Below are 27,810 nucleotides of genomic sequence, written 5' to 3'. Positions count from 1 at the left end.
ACTGACGCAATGCGAAGTGAACCGTATTGAAAGGGAACATCACCACATAAGGTTTTTGTAAACTCCCATTACAAATCAACTCCTAAATCTTAATCAGTTGACAAATTGAATGTTTTTCTTTGAATGTTGTTTTTCCTCAGTTGAAGCTGCTTCAATAAATATAGCAAAATGACAAGATTTATCCCAAAACTACTGCCAGAAGTGATCACACAAGGAAGGAGTTGACTGCAGGGATTTTTACAATTTTAGTTTAAAATAATGAAGAAAAAAATATATAAAGTGGGTACGGAAAGTATTCAGGCCCCTTTAAATGTTTCACTGCACCCATAACATAATAAATTACATAACATTTTATTTCTCAAAAATGTACATTCAGCATCTCATCTTGACACAAGAAAAAAAAACATGTACATTTTTTTGCACATTTATACAAAAACTGAAACATCACATGGTCACAAGTATTCAGACCCTTTGCTGTGACACTCACATTTAACTCACATGCTGTCTTTTCTTCTGATCCTCCTTGAGATGCTTCTACTCTTTCATTGGAGTGTTTAATTAAACACACACCTGTCTATATAAGACCTTACAGCTCACAGTTCATGTCAGAGAAAATGAGAATCATGAGGTCAAAGAAACTTCCCAACAAGGAGCTCGGAGACAGAACTGTGGCGAGGCACGGATCGGGCCAAGGTTACAGAATTTCTGCAGCACCCATTGTTTCTAAGGGCACAGTGGCCTCCATAATACTTAAATAGAATAAGTTTGGGATGACCGGCCATCCAGTCAAACTGAGCAATCGTAAGAGAAGAGCCTTAGAAAGAGAGGTAAAGAAGAACTCAAAGATCACTGTGGTTAAGCTCCAGAGATGCAGTAGGAAGATGGGAGAAAGTTCCAGAAAATCAACTATCACTGCAGCCCTCCACCAGTCAGGGCTCTAGTGGGCCGACAGAAGCTTCTCCTCAGTGCAAGACACATGAAAGCCTGCATAGAGTTTCAGGTGTATTTTGGCAAAATCTATGTGGGCTTTTTATATGTCTTGTCTGAATACTTTCCGTCCCCACTGTAGAAATATTGACAGGCCAACTTGTTTACATTGTTCTCATTACTGCATACACAAGTGCAAACACTTACCATCAAAAGCAACATGCGCAGGTGAGTAGTGTTACAGTCCCCACCTCGTTGTAAAATGACATTCGTAAGAAAATAGTCCTGTTTGGAATAGCATTTAACCTTAAATTCCATAAGTGGAATAATTGACTCTGGTCCATTGAATTATTTGAAAATAATGAACACCAGCAGTGTAACGGCCACTTTTTTTGAATAATTCAACAACCTGTCGCCAAGTAGTCCTCACACGCATGCGCACACACAAAATGAACAGGGAATTGGGGAAGAGTCAGAATAATAAAAAAAGAACACAGATTTGATAGTTCAATATAAGTCAATGTTAACTTTATGTTTGATTCTTTTAGAGATCGTTGTTTTTCAATTTAAATGATTGATAAACTCTTTATTTGGCAGACATTGTGACCTCATGTGCTGTGGAGGGTAAAGACATTATGCAAAGGAAGCCCTTACATTTATCCAAAGTGACTTATGAATTAAACCCTTACTAATAAAGACACTTTTTTAACCAAAAAGCTGAGCTTAAAACTCTAAAAGTTATTGAGGAGTGACCCTGGTCTGCTGTAATAAAAAAATTAAAAATAATAATAATAATACATTTTATTTAAAGGCGCCATTAAAAACACCCAAGGTCACCTCACAGGCAAGCACAAATACAATATAAATACAAATAAACACAAAAATCCATCAAGTTTCAAACAAAAAGTGTTTTGTTTAATATTTACAATAAACAATATGTGATTCTTGGTCTGTCATCATTTGTGCTCTAGACATCTTGCTTATTATGTACATCTGACTATTAAAAATGAAATATTTTAAAATGATAAATAAGGGTTCAGAAAGTGTTGCATAATCGCTATATTTGTATTATCTAATTGTATAACCTATGGGTCATAAAAATGATATGCAAACCAGTTTTGTTATCTAATAGTGAACGATCAAAACATGACTCAACTTTCAGTGAATTTGAAGAGCAATGTAAGGCAAATAAACACCTATTTAACAACAAATTATTTTAAAAGAGCTGTATTGCAGATAACTCAACACCAGAGGGCGCCAAACTACTATTCTTGAAATGTGACAGAAAGCACAATGAAAAAATAGACCACACATTCACTCCTTTTCTGCTTTATTTATAGACAAGAAACCCAGTAACAAGATAGTTTCCATTGAAAAAGTGAAATATTTAATTAGGTCACTGCCTTAACCCAGTTTAGACTCTAACAGGTACAAGAGTTGATAATACACATAACTTAAATTTGGAAAAGGCACCAAATAAATACAAATAAATATACAGTCAAAACAATCTGCGGAAAAATAAACAGCGATACAAAAAAAGAGCAAACAGTTTCTGGTTTTGTACAAATCCACCATGCAATCTTCACGGAGTGATACAGAACGTTCTTTCATTGGACTCCACTGTTAAGATCCTAAAGTTGCTCTGTTTTTATGGGAAGCGATTAGGGCCAACAAGACCCCACAAACAGAGAGACAGAGAAAGTCTGGACTGTTCGTATTCTCCTCGACCAGCAAGGTGCTCCATGTGGAAGTGTTCCACCAGCCTTGTGTCTCTCTGTTTCTAGTGCTCCCATTGAAGAGTCTGCACTTGCTAAGTCCTCTAAGTTTGAGAGGAGCCCAGGGTCAGACATTAAAAACATCCAAACCCACGCTAAGGATTGTGGGACTTGTGTTTGTGAGCCAACTGATTGGCTGACTTAAACTCCAAGTCCTATGAACTGGCTGCACTGTTAAATTTGTCTAAAATGGTGCTGTTAACTCTCTGGAAAATCCAGTGCTGCGTTTCGGACTGCGGGTCGCACTTGTTCATGAAAATCCGCTTGTCGCCAGGACTGCAGTCCATGCAACCACTGCTCACCAGGTGGTACAAAGACTTATCCTGCAGCAAGCCGAAGATGGAATGGAGAAAAGAGAGAAAGAGAGAGTAAAATATAATAAATAAGCAAGGAACAGTCACCCTGCAGTGACCTCAGCAGTGGTCTAATCCCTAAAACCTTTTATCCCACACTAGCCTTCAGTCAGATTACATGGGTGAAACTGAAGACCGACCAGCAAATATGTTTTCCCGTCTGCCTAATCAGAAAAACGGACTTAATTTCTTGGCTTGAGTTTGAAATGATGCTGGAGCGAGTGTATGGGAGGGGCTCTCCTGATTTTGCCAAGGGGTTGATGTCCTCAGGGCAACATGTTGACCCTGGGACATATAATCATATTTCAAAAATAAGTTTACAGTTTGTTTCAAGTTTAATCTTACAAACAGGACTAGCTGCTTCTAATCCATTTCTCTTATCATTTCCCTCTGATATTAGGGTTCAGTTATGGTTTGGAATGGGTTTAGGTTTTATTTACAAAAATGTTGCCATAAGGACATCTCTAACTTGGCAAAAATCAGGTTGAGCGCACTGGAGAAAGAAGAAGAGAGAAAGTAAGAAAGAAAGAAAGGGGTGAATGTGGACAGTGCTTCATGATCAATCTCCTATCAAAAACTTGCACAATAGAGAAAAAAGCGAATACAAGAGTGCCTCTCCGCTTGAAAGTTTTTTTTTTTTGCGCAGCACACAGTGCATGTATATTTAGTGCTAGAAAGTACTGAGTATGCCAAACAGAGCAGGTAAAAAAGCGGATGCATCCCTCTGGGAGTGATCAGGCTGAGCCGAGGAGGGACATGCCTGCGGGCTTTCGGCTGCAGCTCTCCCTTGGGTTGATTTACTGTTCTTTGCGCCTCAGGCAGATCCACTACCAGGTACCACCTCTTCTTTTTAACTGTATATTTTCTTTCTGTATAGTGCCGTCATTGACCTATCTTGCAATGACAGAGATTTCCTTGCTTGGCACCTTAAAGCCCTTGTGTGAGAGAAACTATCGTTTGAATGTTGGAACATGATTGAGTGAATTTATGGTTTTCATGTTCAGGGTTTGATTTTACAGGTTAAAACTTTTGTGGCTTACATAAAAACTCATCCCAGAGCTGTGCAGAGATACAATCTAGGCAAGAGTTTAAGACTTAATTTAAAGGGATAGTTCACCCAAACATGAAAATTCTGTCATCATTTACTCACCCTCATGTTGTTACAAGCCTGGATAAATTTCTGGGTTTTGCAGAACCCAAATAAAGATTTAATGAAATGAGCAGAAAACAGAAGCACCATTGACTTCCATGTAGGAAGAATACTACTATGGAAGTGAATGGTGTTTAAAAAACAGTTTGGTTACAAACATTGCTCAAATTATCTTCTTTTGTGTTCAGCAGAACAAAGAAATGAATACAGGTCTGTAACTACATGAGAGTGAGTAAATGATGACAGAATTTTCATTTTTGGGTCAACTATCCCATTAAAGGAAATCACCACCGTTTTCAATATTTTACTATGTTCTTACTGTACCTCAACTTAGACAAATGAATACAAACCTATCTTTTTCAATGCACTTAATCTTTGTACAGCGCATCATAAATGTGTTAGCATTTAGCCTAACCCCATTCATTCCTTGGAATTCAAACAGGGATGAATTTTAAAGCCACCAAACATTTCCATGTTTTCCCTATTCTTACATGAGTAGTTACACAAGTATGGTGGCACAAAACAAAACGTGGGGATTTCCTAAGCGGATAAAAATGAGAACTATATGGGAGAAGAGCACTAAGTTTGCAGCACTTCGACCTCGGGGTGCAGTAATATTGAGTAGTCAGGAGTGATGATGTTACTGCGTGCCGAGGTCGAAGTGCTGCAAACTAAGTGCTCTCCCGCCATACAATATAGTTCTCATTTGTATTAGCTTAAAAAAGCATCACGTTTTGTGCCACCATACTTACTCATGTAACAGTCTTTAAATAGGGAAGACATGGAAGTGTTTGGTGGCTTCTAAATTCATGTTTGGAACCTAAGGAATGAATGGGGCTAGGCTAAATGCAAACACATTCACGAGGTGCTGTACAAAGATTAAGTGCATGAATTAAAAAAAGATAGGGATGTATTAATTTTTCTAAGTTGAGGTAAGAACATAGTTAAATATTGAAAAACGATGGTGTTTTCCTTTAAAAAAGCTACTTCAAAAATATTAAAAAAGTATAATGTGTCTCTGGTTACTACATAATTGTTTCCCATAGGAATGAGTGGCTCTTTTTAGTTTATACAGTTGATATATGAAAATGTATATTACTGCATTACCTTCCTGTAGCTCCAGTGCTGGTTGCCCTTCATACCGTGACAGTCATATAGGGTGATTGGGCTGTTTTGACTAATAGCGTCAAAGCAAAATTTTCTGGCATGCAGTGGATCTCCAGGCCTGATGTCCTCTCTCCAGCCAAACGTGAAAATCTAAAACCACAGAGAATAGCAGTACTCTCAGTTTCAATGATCTTCATGTCCAGGTATCATGCTGCTTTGTATTGGTCACATCAATCACAATTTCGAGAGAAACTACACTATATGTGGTAAAAATAGGGCTTGAGGAACAGATGTGTATACTACTGAAGTATTTTAGTTACATTTTCCAAGAATCTGTCCTTTATCAGAGTGTTTGTCTTGGGAAAAAATGTACTTTACTTCACAAAAATTTTTTCACTACATTCTAAAGCATAGAATCATACTGTGTATTCCTTTTATATTGCATATTAAAATTGATTTAATAGCTAATAACATAAAAATTGTGTAGTTTTACTTTCTTGAGTAAGTACTTTTTACTTAAGTAAAAGTAAAAAAAAAAAATGCTAGATGTTTAATGTACTTAAATATTAAATATAAACCAAAAACTTGAAATTTTGAAATGTAGTGAAGTAAAAATTATGATAATTTGCTTTGGAATCTATGTACTAATAAAATACGAATACTTGAACATTTACTTTTATGTAGAAAGTAAAAAATACTTTAGTATACACCTCTGTTGAGGAATCTTCTTGGCATTTATGTGACCCTGGACCACAATAACATTTTTTTAAACTGAGATTTACACATCATCTGAAATAAACTTTCCACTGATGTAGGGTTTGTTAGGATGGAACAATGTTTGGTCAAGATACAACTATTTAAAAATCTGGAATCTAAGGGTTAAAAAAATAAAAAATAAAAATATCGAGAAAAGTGGTCCAAATAAAATCCTTGGCAACTGCATCCACTCATAAAACGTTTTTATATATCTATGGAAGGAAATTTACAAAATATCTTCATGTAACATTATCTTTACATAATAACCTAATGATTTTTGGCAAAAAAATAATTTTAACCCATACAATGTGGCTATTGCTACAAATGAAGAGTTTGGTTCCAAAACACAATAAATGGCATTTTTTAAAAATAATTAGTTATCCCCAAAATCAGTATTGTATCTGATCAGTATAAAAAATTCAAGACTTAATTTTACCCCAAATCCGATATCCGCCGTATTATACTTTCATCTTTTCTCCCTTTTTTTCCCAAAACGCAATAAACGGCAGTCCTACTGCAGAATGCAATAAATCCACTCAACAAATCACAGCGCACCATTCCACGCATCGTAAACAACAATGGTGGCGCGTAATACACACGGAATCCTAATTTTCCTCATCTACTTTTTAGTTCGTGATCAACAAACAAAAACAAAAAACAAAATAATACTTTATTGGCATTGATAAACCTGTGGTGGTTTTCTGTGGCAGGGAAGAAACGTAAGCCATCAAAATTTATGTGAGAGGCACTCAGGCGGAATGCCAGCTGTTGCTTGTTCTCACACGACAGCTTCAAGCTTCTGTCATGCTAACACATTGACCCCAGGGGATCTTATGAAAAACTTTCCATTATTTTACGCAAAGTCAACAAAAAATCGAGCAGGACCAAAGCATTTTACAGCTGATCGCTGTCAAAAAGTTCAGCGACGAGGTACCAAGGATGACAGCAGCAATGACAGTGTTCTTAATATGACAAAGTAAGTGTTTTGATTAATGCCATTAGTCAACTAAATGAATATAACATGGCAAAGATTAAAGATTATATTGATTCAATAGATTTAAAGCATAAAAAAACTTTTTGGATTTATTGGATTTATTGCATTTTGCTGAAAAAATTATCAGTTTTTAATATAAATCTTTGAAAATCAAATTATGGATTTAAATTGTTTATGTTATTATAACCTAAAGATGCTATGTGAAAGTTTGTGACAGAAAATAATGGTTTTCATCTGGTCACTTTCTTGGTATAGAAAACACATTTTGATTTGGATTTATTGCATTTTGGAACCAAACTCTTCAAATATACCTGTGTTACTAGGGTCCAGGGTCACATATAGTTCCAGTAACATGGAACAAATAGAGCAGATCGTGTCTGAGTCTGACATAAGTGTGCTATGTTGAAGCCTTATACCTGCTCATGTGCCCATGTCCGTTCTGCACCCTCTTTCAGACACACATCTAGACGCAGCTCAGTGCCTGTGGAGCCGTGCTTGGAGTCAACGCACAATCCAGAGGCTACGTTACGGATCTAAGGACAGAAAAAATTATCAGATCAAAACAACACTCAGTTTTGGCATTTGTTCTTGTCATTTTAATGTTTTTTATTTAAAACTAAATATAACAGAATAACTGAAGACCAGTAAATACCTTTAATGTACAGTATTGTGCCATTATGTCATTACTAGCTTTGTTGTTTTAGCAAAGTTGTAATAATTTTTTGCTCTATTAAGATACAAACATTTAATATAGGAAAAATGTAAACAAAATGTAGAAACCCTTCACAATTTTCAAAACAAAATGGCTGAATTTATTTATATATAACTTTAACTCTTTTGAGGTCCTGAAGTCATTAGATTAGAATTAGAAATTCGTCTTTCTTTTATTCTATTTAGATTTAAGAGAGACTGCAGGTTCCTGGCGCTTAAGTACAAGTGAAGGTCACAATTTTTTTGAATACTGCATACAAATTTCCTCTATTTTCTGTTCTATTTTCTAATATAAAGACTATCTAATGATGGCATGGTGGTGTATTTTGAACCGCACTGTAAACACATACTTATGTGTGAGATATTCAACTTAGAGCCTTTAGAGATAGAACAGCATTTCCAAACCATAACCATCCTGATTTTTAATGACTTCTGTGGTGCTTATTGCTGAAGTTTTTCGAGGTTACAGAATGTTAGGCAAACTTTCTCAGCTGCGAAGTGAGCTATGATGTGGCTCCTGGTCTCCAATCTGTTCAAGTGCCAATCGCCCAACTGTTCAAAGACGTGCCCACTTCCCCACCGCACAAACCCTAGAGAGTTACGGTGCCCCATGTCCTTATTTTCTTTTTTTCCCTTTTTTGATTGCCTGTCCAAGTTGCCAGATTTTTTTCAAAGCATTCAGGTGTACCGACAGTTGTCACAGTGCAACTTAATAATGCATGAGTGGTCTCAGTCAATTCATCTCGAGCGAAGCAGCAATTCTGCTCACTTATTCACCTCACTAGGGAGACATAAGTGTACTAGAGGCCTGGGGCAAGGTCATACACATTCATATATACACACAAAAAGAGTCCAGAAAAAAAGGATGAACTACGGTGAAACATTATGCTGTGCATCAGAGTGCATGCAAGGGCAGCAGCTTCCTCTGTTGAAACTGTACACTGCATACCAAGACCATCAAAAGAAACAGATTACAGAGGATTTTTTATTTTTTTGTTGGTTTCCCAAATATGTTTTTCTCACGCTTAAACATTTGAGACTAGGGATTTAGAGGTTTTCGGTTCTTTGCAAAGCATGACTGTAGAAAGTAATTTGAAATCAGTAGGCTGCACAAATCAACATTAAGTTCTGCTTTGGGGGTGGGTGAACACATGACATACGATAGATGCCATATTAGTTTGTTACTTATTTCTTGTCTGTAGACACATTTGCTCTCTAACTTTAACAGTTAGAAGACTTAGAAAAAATACACAATTTTTTTGTAAACTGGACTTTAAAGTGACGAGAAAAAACAGCAGAAGTTGCTGTGGCCGGTAAGGACACGCTGATCTAAATGTCCTGACCCAGACATTGGTCTTTATTACAGTTCAGGTCGACCCTTTACTGCTAATTGCTTATAGGAATGAAGACTGCGCCTCCGATCTGTGTTGTGATTTCTTTTAAAATGAGTTGGATTGGGGAATTGGGTGAGGACGAGTCTGACAAATGGAACCAAATGAAAACGAAAAGCGAGGTCACACATCGCTCTGCCTTGCTAGTTATTTTTTATCTTAAAAGCTTATTTTTCTCAGGTTATAAAAAGAAAACATGTTTACTTCATTTTCTTGTCTATTAGCAAACCCTCACTTTTGGACCTTTATCATGCCTGCCTTGTTTTTTTAGGATGAATTATTTGAACAATGCATTAAGTTACTTTTTCATCACACTAACACAGTAAAGATGTGCATTTGACTCTCTTTTATTGCTGGATGCAGTCAGTTCATGACACAACCACATTCTTTTACAGGCAGAGTAACTGTAAACGTGTTTAAATACCTTTTCATCAGTCATGCTGTGGCTTTAAAGCCTTAAGGCCAGATTTACTAAACAGGGAAAATGAGCATAAGAGCACAATTTTTAATGGGAGTGGAATTTTCTGCAGGTGATTTAGTGACAAGGCACACATTAAATAACACATGGGCAATGTTTTAGCGGCATCTAGTGGTGAGGTTGTGAATTGCAACCAACCTAAATTTCGAAACGAAATGAGAAGCTACGGTTGCTGCCACAGGATAAACACGTCATTGTCTGAGACAACGTAGGGACGAAACGCACTCCGTAGAACAGTTTGTCTATTTAGGGCTACTGTAGAAACATGATTGTGACTTCCATAAGGAGATCCGCGGTGAATGTATAAAAACGGCTCACTCTAGGTAATAAAAACTAGGGGAGGGTGATCCATTACTTGGGATTGGACCGATCCGTACTTTTTTTGCTGGATCGATTACCCGACTAACGGGCCAATCCAAAACTGATACTGTGCATTACTCGTGGTTGTCACTGTAATGCTAAAGAAAAGTCAGACTATTATAAAAGCAACACTTACTTACTTACACTTGACATATTTTCCTGATTTTGTGTGTTTTATGTGTGCGTATATATATTTATGTGTGTGTATCATACTCAAGGCCCCGCCCTCCCTCTCGCAGAATGCGCATACAACAGCTGTCAATCATGATGTCACACCACCGTTTTATAGCATTAAATAACTAACTTAAAACAAACTTATTTTTAAAACAAACACTTCAGTTTACATCAGCATGATAAAAACTACAGTAAATGACAGAAACCAGCATTGGAAAAAAGATATTTAAAGTGGACCGTATATACCCGAATATAAGACGACCCTGAATATAAGACGACCCACCATTTTTCAGACTTATTTTTGAAAAAAAAAAAAGATTTTGTGGAAAAAATCTGGTTTTCAACAGAAAATAATTTTATTTGAAAATTCTAGTGATACTTTATTGGAAAAACATTTTAACACCATTCATTAAATATTTGGAAAAATTTGTCACAAAATAAAGTGTACTCTGTCTATGATTAAGTTCACAAATGAATGAATGAGTGAGTGACAAAAATGAATAACCTTTTCACAAAAATGCAATAATTATGTAGGCCCATGTATGTATGTAACTGTGGCACAGTAGAAAATAACCATCTGCTTTAAATCAAACACGTCTAACCTATCGCGTTGGCGCCCTCTACTGTTTCCCTGTGATTTTGTCTATATCGCAAATATAAGACAACCCCCCCATTTTCAGTCTATTTTTAGTACAAAAACCTTCTCTTATATTCGGGTATATACGGTAATTAATTTTTTTGTTGGTCTCAAGTCCCATTGAATAACATGGGGGAGGCGGGGTTTATGACCTATACTAGGATCAGTCACTGGGGGGCGATCAAGATGTTTTTGGCTTCACTTTTTTTTAGGGCTTGTGCGGCACGCTTGGTGTGCATACACACACACACACAATTCTAAATGGATCAAGAAAAATACTAGGATAGGATTGGTATCAAGCGATACTGGTATCAAGAATTCAGGTATCTAAATCGGATCGGTATGGAAAAAGTGGTATCAACCCACCCCTAATAAAAACAATACAGTTCATTATCCTTTATACACCACTGATAATATAGTTATGTATATTATATTGCATTTCTGTCAAGAGATCATTTTAAAGTTACACATTGCCCCTTTAAAACTCGGGTAAATCCCATTGAGTAATTCATTTATATTTTGCATCTGAAAGGAAAACTCCTACAAATGCATATGCAATGAGGTCCACACCATTTCGGCGCTAATTTCTCTTTAGTAAATCCTAAAAGTAGTTTTAAAACAGCAATAGAGGCGTTTGAGCTAGTAAATCTCGCCCCCACTGTTTTACCTCAGGAACATTTCCTACAGCTGAAATGGTAGAGCTTGCTGTTAGCAATGCCAAGGTCATAGGTTTGATTCCCAGGGAACACGCACACTGATAAAACGCATGCCCTGCACCCTCACAGTGCGAGTCACTTTAAATAAAAATGTCTGCCAAAGACATTCAGTATCAGTTGCGTTTCTTCTCAAAGACTGCATCATTTTTAGGTGCTGCTGGAGAGCTCAATAAGCCGAAAAACAATTGAACTATGATTTATGCTAATATTTATGCTAAATAAAAATGAAATAACTTACACTGGTTACACTGGAAGTGTTTTTGCAATCACTAGAGGTAAAAATATAGCAGAATCGGACCAAATCAGTTCGGATCTCTCCTCTATCTCGTTCTTAAACCACAGGGAGGTCCTTCAAAATGGGCCTAAAAATGGTATTTACCCCGTAACAGCCTTTGACAGCAATGGCTGTGGGCATGAAAGTCAAGCGGCTGCCTGAAAAGTCTGCTGATTGCGTTATTTAAAATGATTTGAGTGTATTGAAGAGGCGGCTGCGGGGGAGAGAGGTAGTATATGTTTATGTGTGTGCAGGCAGACGACCGGGATAAGACACGGTGGCATACAGTTGACAGCCCGCTTTCCCATCTCGCCGCCCTGTCAAGCGGGGTCACGGCGAGGATGACCCCCATCCTCTGGCGGAGATGCTAGCAGGGATTCAATCTCTAGCTCCCTCTACCTTCTCTCTCTCCGTCATGCCCCGTTGGGGGGGTGGCTTTAAAAGTCCAATGAGGCTATTTTATTGTGCAATACATCAGGAAGGGTGACAGGCGGCCGGCGCAGGCAGACTGACTGGAGAGCCTGGCGTATGAAGCTATCAGCCTGACAGTCAAATTACTATAATTTCGCCTCAGGAAAGAAGATATTTACTGTGCATAAATTTCCCCCAAGTAGGTTCCCCAGCCACACGCCGCACAGCCCATTTTACCATCAATTTACAGCGCAAATGCGGAGCGAGCCAAAAGGTGAAAGGGGCGGCATGTTGGGGGCTAATGGACTTTTTGGGAAGGCTCATCAATTGAAACCAAAAGGCTGTTTTGTGTCACCTCAGTGAAGGACACGTGCATGTGAGGTACATTACAGCATCAGCCCTTCAATTAACTCTGATAGGAAATTAATCACATTTGTAAATTATTACTTGCCGTTTCTGACACATCACGGTAGGGGACTGAAATAAAGGGAAGACGGGGTTCCCTGGGCGGATTCATTAAGGGATGATGTCTACGAAGTACATCTTTCAGCGTTGATTAAAAAGGCCTATCAAGATGGGATATCAGTCCATACATATTATTAACCCACCTCCCAGTATGACAGACGGAGCTGAATAGCAGACGGAGAGAAAAGGCAAGCCCATCTCTCCATCAAGACTCCTTGTTCTGGTGATGTTCTGGACACAGAAACTCCAAATCATAATGGATGACCCGAATAGCCTGTCTGGCTGGATCAGCTTGAGTAATAAATGTACAACACTGCTCGTGTTTATTTATGGATTAGGAATCGGTGATGCAAACAACGGTTGCGTTGTGATGTATATTAGAAAGCGAGGTTTTAACCGATGACCCTGTCCTCTGTGAAAAATCTGTTACATCTAAGCCGGCGGTGCTGGTCGTAAATCAATAAACGTTTCCGCATAGATCCTTGTCATACGCACACCTCCATGTTTTCTTGCATCTGTGCTCCCTCTTACAGAGGATGTATTGACGTTCGTTTCAGTGTGTAACTTAAAGCAACTAAGTGTGGAAAAGTTATGTGACCACTTATGGGTAAACAAAGCGGTATGAGGTGTAACTAATAAAAGCGGCAGGGATGTCAAGGCTGTATAGATGAGCTGACTTACTTTTTTTTGTTATATACTGCCTCATTGCTTTCTATGTAGGCCAACTCTCTGGCCTGGTAACTGAAAGTTCAAAGTTCAGTCCCTCGAGCAAGACCTAACCTGAGGATGCCGGTGGACTGTGCATATAATAAGTTGCTTTGAATAGGAGTGTTTGGTAAATGACAAGTTAGTGATTCTAATTTATAGTTAAAATACATAGCCCGGAGTATAGTCTGTTTTTTACATGTATGCAAACGTGGTTAAAAGCACAGCCTTGCAAAGTATAGTTTATTTGAATCGTACTTGTACACAGACATTCGATGCATGCATGCATGGGCTCCATACTACATACACGCATACGTGACCTAAAAATCCAGCGCATATATTTTTCAATTGCCTAAAAGATTCACTCCCTATGATTTCAATATAAATTCTAATTCATGATCTTGTGAGGCATGCCCAGTTCAATAAAAATTCAACAATTTGACCAACCCATAGATTTCCATTACGCCAAAACTTATTCCGTTCACCCACCTCTCCCCAGGCAGCTGGGGGTGGCTCCACAGGCGGGTAGTATTTGGGCAGGTCCCAGGCTACGGTGTTCATATACCATTTGAAGTCTTTGCACTTGAGGTGTTTGCGTAGCTCCTTCTGTGCGGTCAGGTCTCCGGCGGAGAGGTGGCGGTACTCGGGCCGGCGTTGGTAGATGTATTCTGCGTACTCGTCCATCCATGTCTCTGCCACTCTTTTTAAATTCTGAGTCATGGATTGATACACATATATATTTTAGGTCAGCATTAAGGGTATGGTATACAGCTGCATATGCATTATAACTGACATTTTCTTCCGAAATATATTATATGTTATCACACTTGCAATCATGCTACTATGGCGATATATCAGCACACTGTGAATAACTGCAGCCGCATGCCTACGGCTGAATCCAAGCCGGATTAATAAACAACCATGACACCCTCATGCACATGTGATATTGTTTTAATATTTCTCTCTCTTTTAGAGAATGATATATCTTCTCTCTTTTTAATGTATGTCTCTTATCTCAGTTTCTATGAGCAGATTTGCAGAGGTGGACACTACTATTTTAGTATTTTTGTTATATTTTCCAAGCATCTGATCTGTGCTTTATCAGAGTGTTTGTCTTGGGAAAAAATTTACTTTACTAAAAAATGTTCACTATATTCTTATACTGTGTATTCCTTTTATATTGCATATTAAAATTGATTTAATACCTAATTACATAAAATTGTGTACTTTTACTTTTCTTGAGTAAAAGTACGAAAGTACTTTTTACTTAAGTAAAAGTAAAAATTTACTAGATGTTTAATGAACTTAAATATTAAATATAAACCAAAAACTTGAAATTATGAAATGTAGTGGAGTAAAAATGATGATAATATGCTTCGGAATGTTTGTTTTCCAAAGAAAAACACTGATAAAATATGAATACATGAACATTTTGTAGAAAGTAAAATACTTAAGTAGTGTCCACCTTTGCAGATTTCACATTGATTTTATTCTTTGACCTAACCTTACTCAATAATATTAGATATTTTAATATAAAATTGTATTTTAAATATTAAACATATTAAGGTTATGTTTCACAGATGTTCTTTACATTATATAGGATGATTTCATTTCAAATAGTAAATCACAAATAAATGACTTTAGCTGCACTGTAAAAAATTATGTCAAATCAACATATTTGTTAAGATTCTTTAACTTAACTTTTCCTCCGCCATTGACGAGTTATCATGACATTTGCATAAAAAAAGTGTTCTTGATGAATTTTTATGTTAATCTGCAATACCGCAATTACCCAATTTATAAAAAACTGAAGCAAAAACTTTATTTACTAATTTTAAACTCTCTGTATGTTTTGATAATTGTTCTGAATCTGATCTCTAACAAAATTCCTTCACAAACATGCAGGTATTTCAGCTTTTTGCTAAAAAATTGACTTTTCTTTTCCTTTGCGACAGTGCTGCGGTGCTTGTGGCCTCTAGGAGCGCTAGGCGTAAAAAAATACATGTCTAGCAACCCCTAGTGGCCAAAAAGTTCCACGGTGTACCTTTAACATTAGTTAATGTATTAACTAACATGAACAAACCATGAGCAATACATTTGTTACAGTATTTATTAATCTTTGTTAATTTTAGTTAATAGAAATAAAGCTTTTAATTGTTTGTTCATGTTAGTTCACAGTGCATTAACTAACGTTAACAAGATTTAAAAGTTTTAGTAATTGTTGAAATTAACATTAACAAAGATTAAAAATGCTATATAAGTGCAGTTCATTATTACTTCATAACTAATGTAGTTAATTCATGTTTACTTATAAATCTTATTGTAAAGTGTTACCAAATTAACAACTACTTTACTAAGTATTAATAAGCAGTTGCTGGAGTATATAGAGGCAAAACAAAAAACAAAAAAGTAGTGAGAACTGGACCCTGATGTGGGACCAGAATAATTTATTTACTTTTATGCTTTATTGGAGTTGTTTCAAGCTTATCTTTGTATTATTTATTAAATAGGATTTAGAAAGTAATTAGTAATAAGTAATTAAAAACTTTTTGGACAGAGTAATTTGTACAGTAATCCAATTAAATAATTGAAGATGTAATTAGTAACTAGAAATTAATTACTTTTTTTGAATAACTTACCCAACACTGTTCACACATAAGGTGAATTAAGGCTGATGGGACACTTTTTACTTTAGCAAGTATTATATATTATCCCATATATACACACACACACAAGACATATTTCCTTACCACATCACTTTACGTGCTTGGCATATGTAATAATCTACATACTCATCACGATGCTAGTATACCTTACTGTCTGAATGCACTGAATTTATGCTGGACATTTTTATTACAAATGTGCTCTGATTCCTACAGACCGGACTGAGAATAATCTACCAGCCTCCTGAATATCGAGAGCAGAGTGATACCTTTGCCACCAGGCATCTTTTATTATCCATGCAGAATATGAATAAAAGTGTCACAGGAACACTAGGAATGTGGAGCGCTATAAACTAGCAGAATTAGGCCACAGCAGAGAAAGACTTCATCCTTTCTCATTTGGTAGGAGGATAGTGGAAGTTTTACTTACTCTTGCTAGGCTGGTCCCTGAGGGCACCTTGTAGGGGACGTACTTCCTGTAGATATGCCCCACCCTTGAGCAAGGCACATCGTACATGCTGCCTCCACACATCCAAACCTGAAATTCAATGTACACAAACACACACACAAATATTATTACTGCAACACAACACAGAATGATCCCCATCCTGCATTCTCTGAGACAGCTGAATATGCAGTATGACACAAAAAGCCTCATGCAACCCATTCATAAGCTCCTACTCAATAATTCTGGGCAGGTCTCGATGAGAATATGTGAAGAGACTACCAAGAAACGTACTTTTACATCGTGTTCAAAACAGAAACAACCAATGTACTCGCCGTGGGCTTCAATTAAGAACCGGCTGGCGTATTCACCGAAGGAAAAAAGCAGAAGTGGAAAGACTTTCAACTGCCTCTTGGTTCTCTTCCCTTCTACTGTCTTAACCAAAAGAACAGAGAGATAAAAAAGTAAGCAAGGTTTTTCCATTGCCATCCAGAGTCTGTCTTTCTCTTTTTGTTTCACTAAAGCCAAGACTTTGATGTGCCTGTTCGTACTGAGTATTGGCTCAAGCGAGGTGGAGCATGGGTTCAGTAAGTTCCTCTGACACCCAGAGGGAGGTAAGACTGCTGAGGAGAGAGGTATAAGTTGAGTCCAATAGATTTTCTCTTGCTCTCCTCATCCTCGGTCACCCGCTGGGCCTGAGAGAGCTGTCTGCAGATATCAAACCGCACAGATGTATCTCTCCTGCCAGGCGGTGGGTTAGTGGTCAAGCTTACTTCACAGACCCTATCGTTACAGAATGAGAATCGTTGGAAAAATCTGTGCCGCGGAGAGACCAAGAAAAATCCCCCGCAGATCTCTCATCTGAGGATAAATGAGATAGCCATGTGACAAATGAAGTTTTATGAAGATTTTTCACAGGCTCTTATATTATTAAGCATGGAGAGATGCAGCCATGGCAGGACTTTAGATATTAAGAGGACTTGTAGCGCATTTAAAAAGCTGCCTACATCGAACAGATGGATGAAACTTGGACGGAGTATGGCAGGCGAGCAATCGATGGGATGAAGCCAGGCTTAATCAGTCCAGGCTTTTATTTTCGCTTGTAGTTGCATGTCGGAGCATGATAGAGACACTGTATTACAATACCAGCATCTTCAATAGGGATGTGCAACATTGTTTTATTTATTTTTTTGTTCTGATTCCAAGCACTATCAAGGACAATACAGCTGATATCGATACCAATACTGATGCCTCTATTTCTAAAGTTTTGTTTCTAAAGTTAAATTAGGTAATTATAGCTAATAAACATATTTGAAAGCCACAGTTTATAACATCAGGCACAAAAAGCAAATAATTATGTTTTTGTTCTGTATTTTAAACACGATTACAGCACACGATCAATCTTCACCTAGACCTATTAAAAATAAATATAAAAATGCCCTATTTAGTGTTATTGTTATTTATTGCGAAATAACTCCAGATGGTGCTTTTTCTCTCAGTCATGACCTCTGGCAAGCACAGCTTTTAATCTTTGACTACATTTTGACTCATGTTCAGATGAAACAGCAAGAGAAATACTGTAGCTAGTATCCTACACAGCTATTTGATAATACACTGTGGTCATTTTTTTTCATTCAGAAGCTTATGAGACAAATTAATGTAAATCAATGTTTTTATGTGAAGATTGATTCTCTAGATACAACATAACCGTTAAAAGCATCAAAAGTATGAATATCTCATTCCTTCCATTAAAGGTGCAATTTGGGACTTCTAGAAGTATCTCTTAATGCAATATAATATACATAACTATATTATCAGCGGTGTATAAAGACCTTACATAATAAACTGTTTTGTTTTTATAACTTTAGAATGAGCTGTTTATCTACCTACATCCCCTTACAACAGTGGTCTTCACTATTTTTTTCATGAGAGCCACACTGATAGGTCAATCGGACAATCGGAGAGCCACTATTACCACAAAGTATCAAAAGTTACATCCGGCCATAAATAGCATGTCTGCTTATCAATCTGTTATCCCTGAACACATTTTTGTCAAATCAACATATATTTTTATGTTACTTTAACTTAAAAAAAAAATAAGTTAAACAATTTCAACTTGATTTTATAAGTTGTGTCAACAAACCAAATCTTTAAGGCAAATCTTTAAATAGTTGGTTGAACTGGCTTGCAAACTAAGTTGTTTAAACTTTATGCTGCATATTTTTACATTGACAATATGCCATGCAATAAATAGAAATGGGCAAATCTTTCTTTATCATTTACCAGTCAAATTTGTAACTGGGACAAGATGATTTCCCTTAATGACAAAATATAGGATTTCCTTAATACTAATGCTGCATTCCGGAGCCCATCCAAACCAGTGGGACGTGGGACTTATCCTTCGTGAAGTGTATTAGCTCCTACGTCAAAGCGTTCCAGGCAATTGAAGTGGAACTTAAATAGAAAACATGGGAGACCGCCACGCCAAGCTTCATGCTAACAGATAATAACGACAAATTTTTACGCTATAATATAAAAAACAAGTTGTGTTAAAATTACAGCACCTAAAACAACCCAAACAAGCAGAGAAGTACAGTTTATAGCCTATTTGTTGAAGCTTCACATCTCACGACGCAAGACTTCATGGGCGCCGGGATTATCATCTGACTTAATTTTGCGAGGTCGGGGTAGGACGAACTTCGACAGGCATTCCAGTGCATTTTTCCTAGTTGGAGGTAGGATAAGTCCCACGTCCAACTGGTTTGGATGAGCTGTGGAACGCAGGATAATAATAATGTGCGTATGCAGAGCCCCCTAAACCACTAGGGGGCAACCTTCTTTTTAATTTTATGCGGCACTGCACAAAATGATTGCCGAGTGACAGTACTGTCCCGCTAAAGCATTATGCTTACATAAAATGCATCTGATCTCTCTGTCCTTTGAAGTCATATGACAATCGCTCTTTGCAAGCACTGAATGCAGTTGAACACGCTTATCGACGTGCATCTTGATATAATGGGTATGATTTTCTAACACATTTAGGGTCCGGCGCATTTTTTTTTACAGTGTAGCTTATCATGTTTCGAAATTGAGGTTGGTTGCAATTCATAATCTCACCACTAGGTTCCGCTAAAACCCCACATTATACCTTTAAGATGATAGTTCACCTAAAAATGAAAATTCTGTCATCATTTACTCACCCCTCATGTTGTTCTAAACTTATATTTGTTTCTTTACTCTGTTCAACACAAAATAAAATATTTAGATAAATGATGATAAGCACACAGTTGACGGTACGTACTGATTTTCATAGTTGCAAAAAAAAAACAAATACTTGTGGGTACCATTAACCGTGTACTTACCCGCATTTAATTAAACTTTCTTCTTCTGTGTTCAACAGAATAAAAAAAATCTCACCAACATGAGGCTGAGTAAACGATGACAGAATTTTTTTTTTTGGTGAGCTATTCCTTTAATATTTCTCAAAGTTTTTATTGATCTTTCTGTATGCTTTTAGATTTAATGACTAAAATATTTCAAGGTCAGCTTAATGGTAAACAGAATACTTCTCCTACATGACAAATAAATATTGAGCATAAAAGAGGAAATACTGTCGCAGGATAATTGTAAAAAAGAGAAAACAAAAGGATGGTTCAGCCTCTAAACTATTTCATTGGTTGCCATGGTTTCCGGTGTTCCAAAAGAGGACAGTGATCCAGGGAAAGTTCAGTGCCAGCGCAAGTGTGAGTCTAATGAAAAAGAGTCGGGTGGCAGGTATGTCAGAACTGATAAACAGAACACTTCCTCACATCCATCTGAGCAGTTTTGGCCCCGCTAATCAAAACTGAATCACTTCACAGCCACAGCCAATCACTGCGTCACACAATCTAATTAGTTTCAGCAGTTCTACCGGTCTAAATGCATACAGGCACACTCACACCTCCACTAGCTTTATCTTATTTCAGGCGACTGTTGTGTTTTTGGCTTGATGGCTTTGCTTTGGAACCCGGGGAACAAAATAACCTCTCCCGTCCAATCTTGTTGTGGCTTTGTTGTTGAAAAGAATGAGAAAAGATTGTCTACACAGACGGACAGAGCACTTCACATTAAGTGGGAGAAAGCGAATCTCGTATATCTATAGTTATCTGTACGTAATGGATCAGGAACTATGAGCTGCTCTCTATGTGGTTTAGAGTGTGTTTCATGAAATCTATTTGAAGGCCCGGATTGCACGAAGCACCGGAGCGAGACACTGTATCTTATTGTGTTCTCTTTGATTACTTCTGTTTAAGAGACTGATAACAAGAAACAGCCTTGTAAAATATGTCAGAAATAATCTATTATTTGGTCAATTTAGCTCAAATGCATTAACTCACCTTGAAAGATATTTCAAACTGCTCGCCACCCCAGATCTCGAGGCCCGTGTCGTATCCACCCAGCTCCCAGAACCATTGCCGGTTTACGGCAAACAAGCCTCCAGCCATCACAGGAGACCTACAGGAAGTAGGAAAACCAAGTTCAAGCTCTCATACACTCAACACAACATGTTTTAAATGAGTCCTCATAAACCTTAGTCAATGAAATATGTGAAGGAAAGACCACAAATAAATTTTAAAGCAGGAAAAGTAACTAAATATAAATTCAGTACATTCAATTTAAAAAAACAAAAACATTAAGATCAACTGACACATTAGATATGCTGGGTTATTTTTAACCCAGAGTTGGGTCAAAATGGGACAAACTCAGCCGCTGGGTTAAATTAACCCAGAAAATGTTTCTATTTGACCCAACAACTGAACATTGATTGTATTGCAACGCGACATGTTGGGTTTGTCCTATTTTGACCCAATTAGTGTAACTAATAATGTTTTAGTTAACATTATAATCTCTAGATTCATCTAAAATATAAAGGGGTGGTTTCCCGGACAGAGATTAGCTTAAACCATGACTAGGCCTTAGTTTAATTAGGAAATATAACTAGTTTTAACAAACATGCCTTACTAAAAACATTACTTGTTTGCATATTGAGGCAAAACAAAGGACACTGGTGTATTTAATGATATGTCAGTGCAAGTTTTCAGTTTGGACACCTCTTACATTTATTTTAGTCTAGGACTAGTTAAATTCCTGTCCGGGAAACCGCCCCAAAGAGTATAGTGCATTGATAACTCATTTTTGGGATACATTAACTATTTATACAGTGCTTGAAGTGGGGAAAAAAGTTTCAGTACTCTTGTGCACCTTAAGATATTGCTAGTACAACATGTGTGTGTGTGTGCATAAGAGGTAGAAGATTACTAAGCAGTTTAGTGATACATTTATCACATTAAATGGTAAATGTTTGTAATCTATTACATTGACATTAAATCATTATCAAAAGATAGAGGATAAAAACTCAATTATGTTCTAAAATGTTTAAAATCATGAAACAGGCTTGTGAAGGTATGAGGGTCAGCTGCTACTGGCCACTCACGATCTTCTTTTTGTTAATATCAATGTCTGAGGGAATAGCAGTGGTCAAATTGCTTGTGCTGCTGCTATAGTAGACTGCCTGTTAGAACCACAGGCGCAGGTTTGCTCACGGACAGTGTTTACCTTATCCTGGTCAAGTTCTGACTCACACATCCTTGGTTCACTTTTAAATTAGGGAAGGCAACTTTCTATAGGATTTTATTTTCGTGATATAGACCATTTCAAAAGATGTAAACAACACTGGTCCAGAAGCACTTTTCCTGTTTCCGTTTTTTAACACTAGATAAACGTTGGGATAAAATAAACCAACAGAACATATAAACCTGAATTAACTGAAGTTAAACAAACATCTTAAAGATGATAATAATATATGTGAAATAAAAAATAACTGTCACAAACTGTAACAGGAAGTGTTTCTGGACCAGTGTTGTTTACATCATTTGAATTGGTCTATATCAAGATTTGTCGACATAAATCAGAAAATTCATTTAGTGCTCCCTTCCTGTAGTGTGATGTCATTACTATTAATCACCCATTCACTGATGCTTGGACTCAGAAAGACATCATACCGGCAACATGTGAGAAGTGTCGGAAAGCAAGAATAAGTGCAGGTACGCTAAAGATTAAAATACCCTTCAACTTGGCTTGAAGTGCCAGTATCATTCATAAATTTCTCATTTTAAGTAATTAAAAATGAATAAATTTAAATGTGAATTTTTGGTGATGAGTGGATGGATATACAAAACACTGATGTCCTTATGATAAACTTTGACTTTACCTTTAACCATTAACCTTTACTACAAAAAAGATGTACAAAAGCAGGGGCTTGTACCTAAAAAGCAGTGCTGGGCAGTAGCTTCACTACAAGTAGCGAAGCTAGTAGTTTAACTACATTTTTCCGTAGCTTGGCGGTAGCTTAGCTGCTTTCAAAATCAAATATCTTTTCAGTAGCTAAGCTCTTTTTTTTGACCAAGTAATGAGGTAGCTTCCACACAAGCTACAATTTTCCAAACATTTCTGAAGTCGTCCTGAATTTGAGAATAAGCGCGTCATTTGAATCGACACAGGACGTCGTTTTTTCCGTATTTTCGAGTTGTGCAGCCTTCATTCATACAAAACATTACCACTCGCATTCTGTGAAGACTCGTGCTCTACCTCTGACTGGGTTATGTCACCAAGCCAAGCTAATATAAAAACATGTAATAAATATTACAATTGAAACTATTAATAGAATGTGCTTTGGCGGGCACCTCACAGACTCTGTGCAGGCTACCTGCTGCCTGCGGGCCCACGTTGGAGACCCTTGTTTTAAGATATGTCAGGGCCAGGTGTTTTTGAATAAAGGCAGCTCAAACATGCATTTTATTCTGGGAGTAGGATAAGTCCAGCAACCAGCCCCAAAATGTGAAGTACCTAGGCCTATTATGCTTGTATTGCCTATAATTACCAAAATGATAAATTGAATCTGAAGAAATAATTACATAATAAAACTGGTTAAAAATAAAAAAAGTAGCTTGGATGTAGCAAGCTACTATTGATGTAGCTTAGCTTGCTACATTTCCCAGGGGGGTAGCTTCAGTGTAGTGAAGCTTCATTTAATGTAAAGTAACTGGTAGCTTAGCTCACTACATTTTCCAAGTAGCTTGCCCAGCACTGCTAAAAAGTACAGCTTTGTACCTAAAGAGTGCATATTAGTATGTCAAATACTACAGTTTGGTTAAAAAGTGTTGGCCCCTTTCCTGATTTTTTTGCATGTTTGTCACACTTAAATGTTTCAGATCATGAAACAAATTTAAATATTAATCAAAGATAACATAAGTAAACACAACATGCAGATTTTAAATGAAGGTTTTTTATCAAACAAAATCCAAACCCACATGGCCTTGTGAGAAGAAAAGTGCTGCTACCTCTTTGTTAAAACATAATTAAACTTTATTTATCACACCTGAGTTCAGTTTCTCTAGTCACACCAAGGCCTGATTACTGCCACACCTGTTCCCAATCAAGAAATCACTTAAATTGGACCTGCCTGACAAAGTGAAGTAGACCAAAATATCCTCAAAAGCTACACATCATGTTGAGATCCAAAGAAATTCAGGAACAAATGAGAAAGCAATTAAGATCTGTCAGTCTTGAAAAGGTTATAAAGCCATTTCTAAAGCTTTGGGACTCCAGCGAACTACAGTGAGAGCCATTATCCACAAATGGCAAAAACATGGAACAGTGGAGAACCTTCCCAGGAGTGGCCGGCCGACCAAAATGACCCCAAGAGTGCAGCAACGACTCATCCAAGAGGTCACAAAAGACCTCACAACAACATCCAAAGAACTGCAGGCCTCACTTGCCTCAGTTAAGGTCAGAGTTCATGACTTCACCATAAGAAAGAGAATGGGCAAAAATGGCCTCCATGTCAGAGTTCTAAGACAAAAATGCAGCTGAGCAAAAGAACACAAAGGCTCGCCTCAGTTTTGCCAGAAAACATCTTGATGATCTTTCCCAAGACTTTTGGGAAAATACTCTATGGACTGACAAGACAAAAGTTAAACTTTTTGGAAGGTGTTTGTCCATTACAGATGTGGCCTTTAAAAACGCGCGTTTTCTCCCGCGGCATTCGCCAAATCGTCTCGCGGAGTCACGCAGAATTCTGCAAGTGTTTTCGGGGGGGCTACTTTCCCTTTTCCCTTAATGTGTTTCGCTTCACAGAAAATCCACCAGGTGGCGCATAAAAAAACCTACATTTTTATATGCGTTGTCATTGCGGTTGTTTCCAGAAGTTAATAAGGGCATTGCTGAATATTTAACATTTCTATTAAAACAGCAAAGTAACTTCAACCCCTTTTTGCCAGCATAACAGCGCATACATATATTAAGATGACTGTACGTGCAATGGGCATTTATACTAAGTGAAACAAAGAATTTAGTGTCAGCCTAATACACTTAACTCTATTTACAATGAATATCTTAATTATTTGTGTTGTCGAATTTTGACACCGTTTCATTGTTTGTTCATAATATTAATAATTATGTCAGTTTTTCTAAAAGTATTAATATTTTAAAGAGATTCATGTGGTATAAAGATACATGTTTTAAAGTTAAAAATGTTGTAAAAATATATCAGTATTATTGTTCTTAATATATTAAGAACAATAATATGACACATGTATATTGCGCTAAATTGCTTTACATGGAAAGAGGAATTCTTCTCAACCACCACCAATAAAGTTTAAAAAATATTCTTTAAAAACGTCGTTTAAACCCACGCAGAGCGAACAAGAAAACATGGGCCTATGCTTACATTCTGTACAGTGGGCATATGATATCTTTATTTAGTTTTACATATTTAAAACTTTAATAATACCTTTCTTGCGCATATAGGCAGTCAGTGTTATGATTTTTTTTAATCCTTTCAGCCGTTATTCATAACAGTAAAAATGCAAACAAATTATTTCTAAAAGTGGCAAGATTTTAAAAAGATAAAGGTGGTATAAAGAAAGACATGAGAAAAGTAGAGGTATGCAAAAGAGCACAGTTTAGTTATTGTTAATTAAAGCGGTTTTATACACCTTTGTTTGAATTGACAAGCATTTTATTCGCCACTTTCAACACATTTTGTGATTGATTTACTGACTTATTACAGAAAATTGTTGTCAGAAGCAAAGCTATTGTACAAAGCATCTTTATATGAATGTTTTAAAGTTAAAAATGTTGTAAAAAATATATTAGTATTCTTTTATATTAAGAATAACAATACGATACATTTATATTGCGCTAAAATGCAATATACATTATTCTGCAATATAAATTATTCTCAACCACCACCAATAAAGTTTAAACATTATTCTTTAGAAAAAAAACGGCGTTTAAACCCGTGTTGCGTGGAGCGAACAAGAAAACATATGCTTACATGCTCATTCGGCATATGATATCTTTTTTATTTAGTTTTACAGTTTTAAAAGTGGCAAAAAAGTTCTTAAAATCTAATGAATACTGGGTTTGTAAAATGTATATAACTGCAGATGCGTGCGTGGGATCCGGGCAGGTATCCTTTTCCTCCAGACCTTGACGCATGGTCGCGGGAAAGCGAGAAATATATTTTTTTTTAAGTAAAAATATTTTGCACAATTGATATATTACTTATGAATATTTTAGGAAATTATTTTTGACACACGTAGGTTATTACGTGTATTTTGGATTTAAATTTCATTACTGTCTGTGCCTATCCGTGGCCTCATCCGAGCGCACTTTCTTTGCCTTGCGTCTTTTGAAGACATATACGCAGCACCATGACCCAGAAAAGACTCACACACCTTTCCCTGATGCATGCCCACACAGAAATACTGAACTCCCTGGACATTCGTCCCCTAGCTCATGAGAGACTTTGGAATCTCTATTATACAACCGGCGCAATGCGCGACGCGAGTTTTTTTCTGCGCGAGTAAAGAGCGCATTGATAATATGCGTATTAACGGAATGACAACGCGGGTTTGTTTATTACATACATGGATGGGCAGCAGCACAAAAACGCTTTTTAATATGAAAAATTAAAGGATTAAAATGTAACAGATTATTATTGAGTCTCTTGGACATAAATGATGACCAATTATGAGACGTTAGAAGGCTTAAAGAGCCGCTTCGTCTGTAGCTAAGTAAATAAATGCTTTGCTTTAAACAAATGCATCTACTTTAAAATGTTTTTTTTTAAATGCTACCCAACGGATTTATTGTATATAATGACTCTGCACCTGTAGATATGGTGAGATGAGAAAACATTTTAAGTAATGCTTTAAAAAAAAAAAACATTTCGCTGTCCAAGTGCTCTCCACACGTTTGTAAATTCTTTATCTTTTGTTTGTAACACATAAAGTATTTTTACAGTACAAACCTTATATAAAGCCTATTCTAAAAATGTAATTATACAACATGTATTTCTTTATAAAAGTATACAATATCAGAACTAAACCCATCATTATTTTTGTTCAAATTATGAATTATTTATAAGTTTAAAAAAGACAGTAATAGTACTATTTAGTAAAAAAAAGATCTATATAAAAATATACTAGGTATGTTAATGTGAGAATATTTTACATCTGTTAATCGACGTGTGATTCTAACTTAAAAACGAAAGTAAAATATGTTCGTCCGCATGGACATTGAAAATTGTGAAGTTTAATTAATATTATATGTTGTTATAATATTATATGTTGTATGTAAATTGTAACGAAAGTAATTCCCCCTGGTATAAGTATTTTTGCTTCTGATTAATAGCGCATATTCATCTGAGAACTGATGATGTCTGTGTGTTTCAGACCCTGGCTGTGTGCCCTGAAGTGTATATGACAATAAAGTAGTAAATCTCAATGTATTTATTTTTATTATTGTATTTTAAATAGGCCTATAGGCTCATAGGTTTTTTGGTTAAATAAAATTCACAGCACCCCCTGTTCAAAATGACTTCCAGCGGCCCTGCCTTGACGGTTTGTGTGTTCGACTTTAAATGGTGCGGCGCTGACTGGTCGGCTGACTGACATCAGAGTACCGCGAGAGCAAAGGTAAAGTCGGACCATTTGTAACATTTCAACTTGCTCTCGCGGTACTTTGATGTCTTCGTTGCCGAACTGTCTGCGCAGCGCCACATAGAAACGCCCTTTGACTCTTTAAGTCAAAGTACCAGCAACATGAGAAGTGGTGGCACGCAAAAGAAAGTGAAGTCACGCAGTACGCTAAAATATAAAGCGTCTGTACTGCGAGCACTGGTATAGTTATTTACATCGTGCGTTGCTCTTTCACCATTGTGCACCCGCGCACTCGCTCTGTAGTTTGTAGCTCGCGCTCCGGCTTCGATAAAC

General features: G+C 36.8%; 1 protein-coding gene across 2 annotated transcripts in view; it reads right to left on the bottom strand.

Annotated features, from left to right (window-relative positions):
- Window positions 1-1,794: 1,794 nt before the first annotated feature.
- galntl6 (polypeptide N-acetylgalactosaminyltransferase like 6) overlaps window positions 1,795-27,810 on the bottom strand; it is a 265,789-nt gene continuing 239,773 nt past the window's right edge. Inside the window, exons 8-13 of one of the 2 annotated variants that reach the window (XM_073814250.1) lie at window positions 20,869-20,986; window positions 16,478-16,585; window positions 13,874-14,095; window positions 7,479-7,595; window positions 5,313-5,462; window positions 1,795-3,025 (exon numbers count right to left, since the gene is read on the bottom strand). In XM_073814250.1, coding sequence (XP_073670351.1) covers window positions 2,858-3,025; window positions 5,313-5,462; window positions 7,479-7,595; window positions 13,874-14,095; window positions 16,478-16,585; window positions 20,869-20,986 — 883 coding nt within the window. In that variant the 3' untranslated portion in view covers window positions 1,795-2,857. The remainder of the gene's footprint in view (window positions 3,026-5,312; window positions 5,463-7,478; window positions 7,596-13,873; window positions 14,096-16,477; window positions 16,586-20,868; window positions 20,987-27,810) is intronic. The other variant, XM_065265203.2, reaches the window with a different exon arrangement.

Source organism: Paramisgurnus dabryanus, chromosome 4 (genome assembly GCF_030506205.2).
Source record: "Paramisgurnus dabryanus chromosome 4, PD_genome_1.1, whole genome shotgun sequence".
NCBI lineage: Eukaryota > Metazoa > Chordata > Actinopteri > Cypriniformes > Cobitidae > Paramisgurnus > Paramisgurnus dabryanus.
The sequence above is the reverse complement of the archived record's forward strand: the minus strand, read 5'-3'. Positions and strand labels throughout refer to the sequence as shown.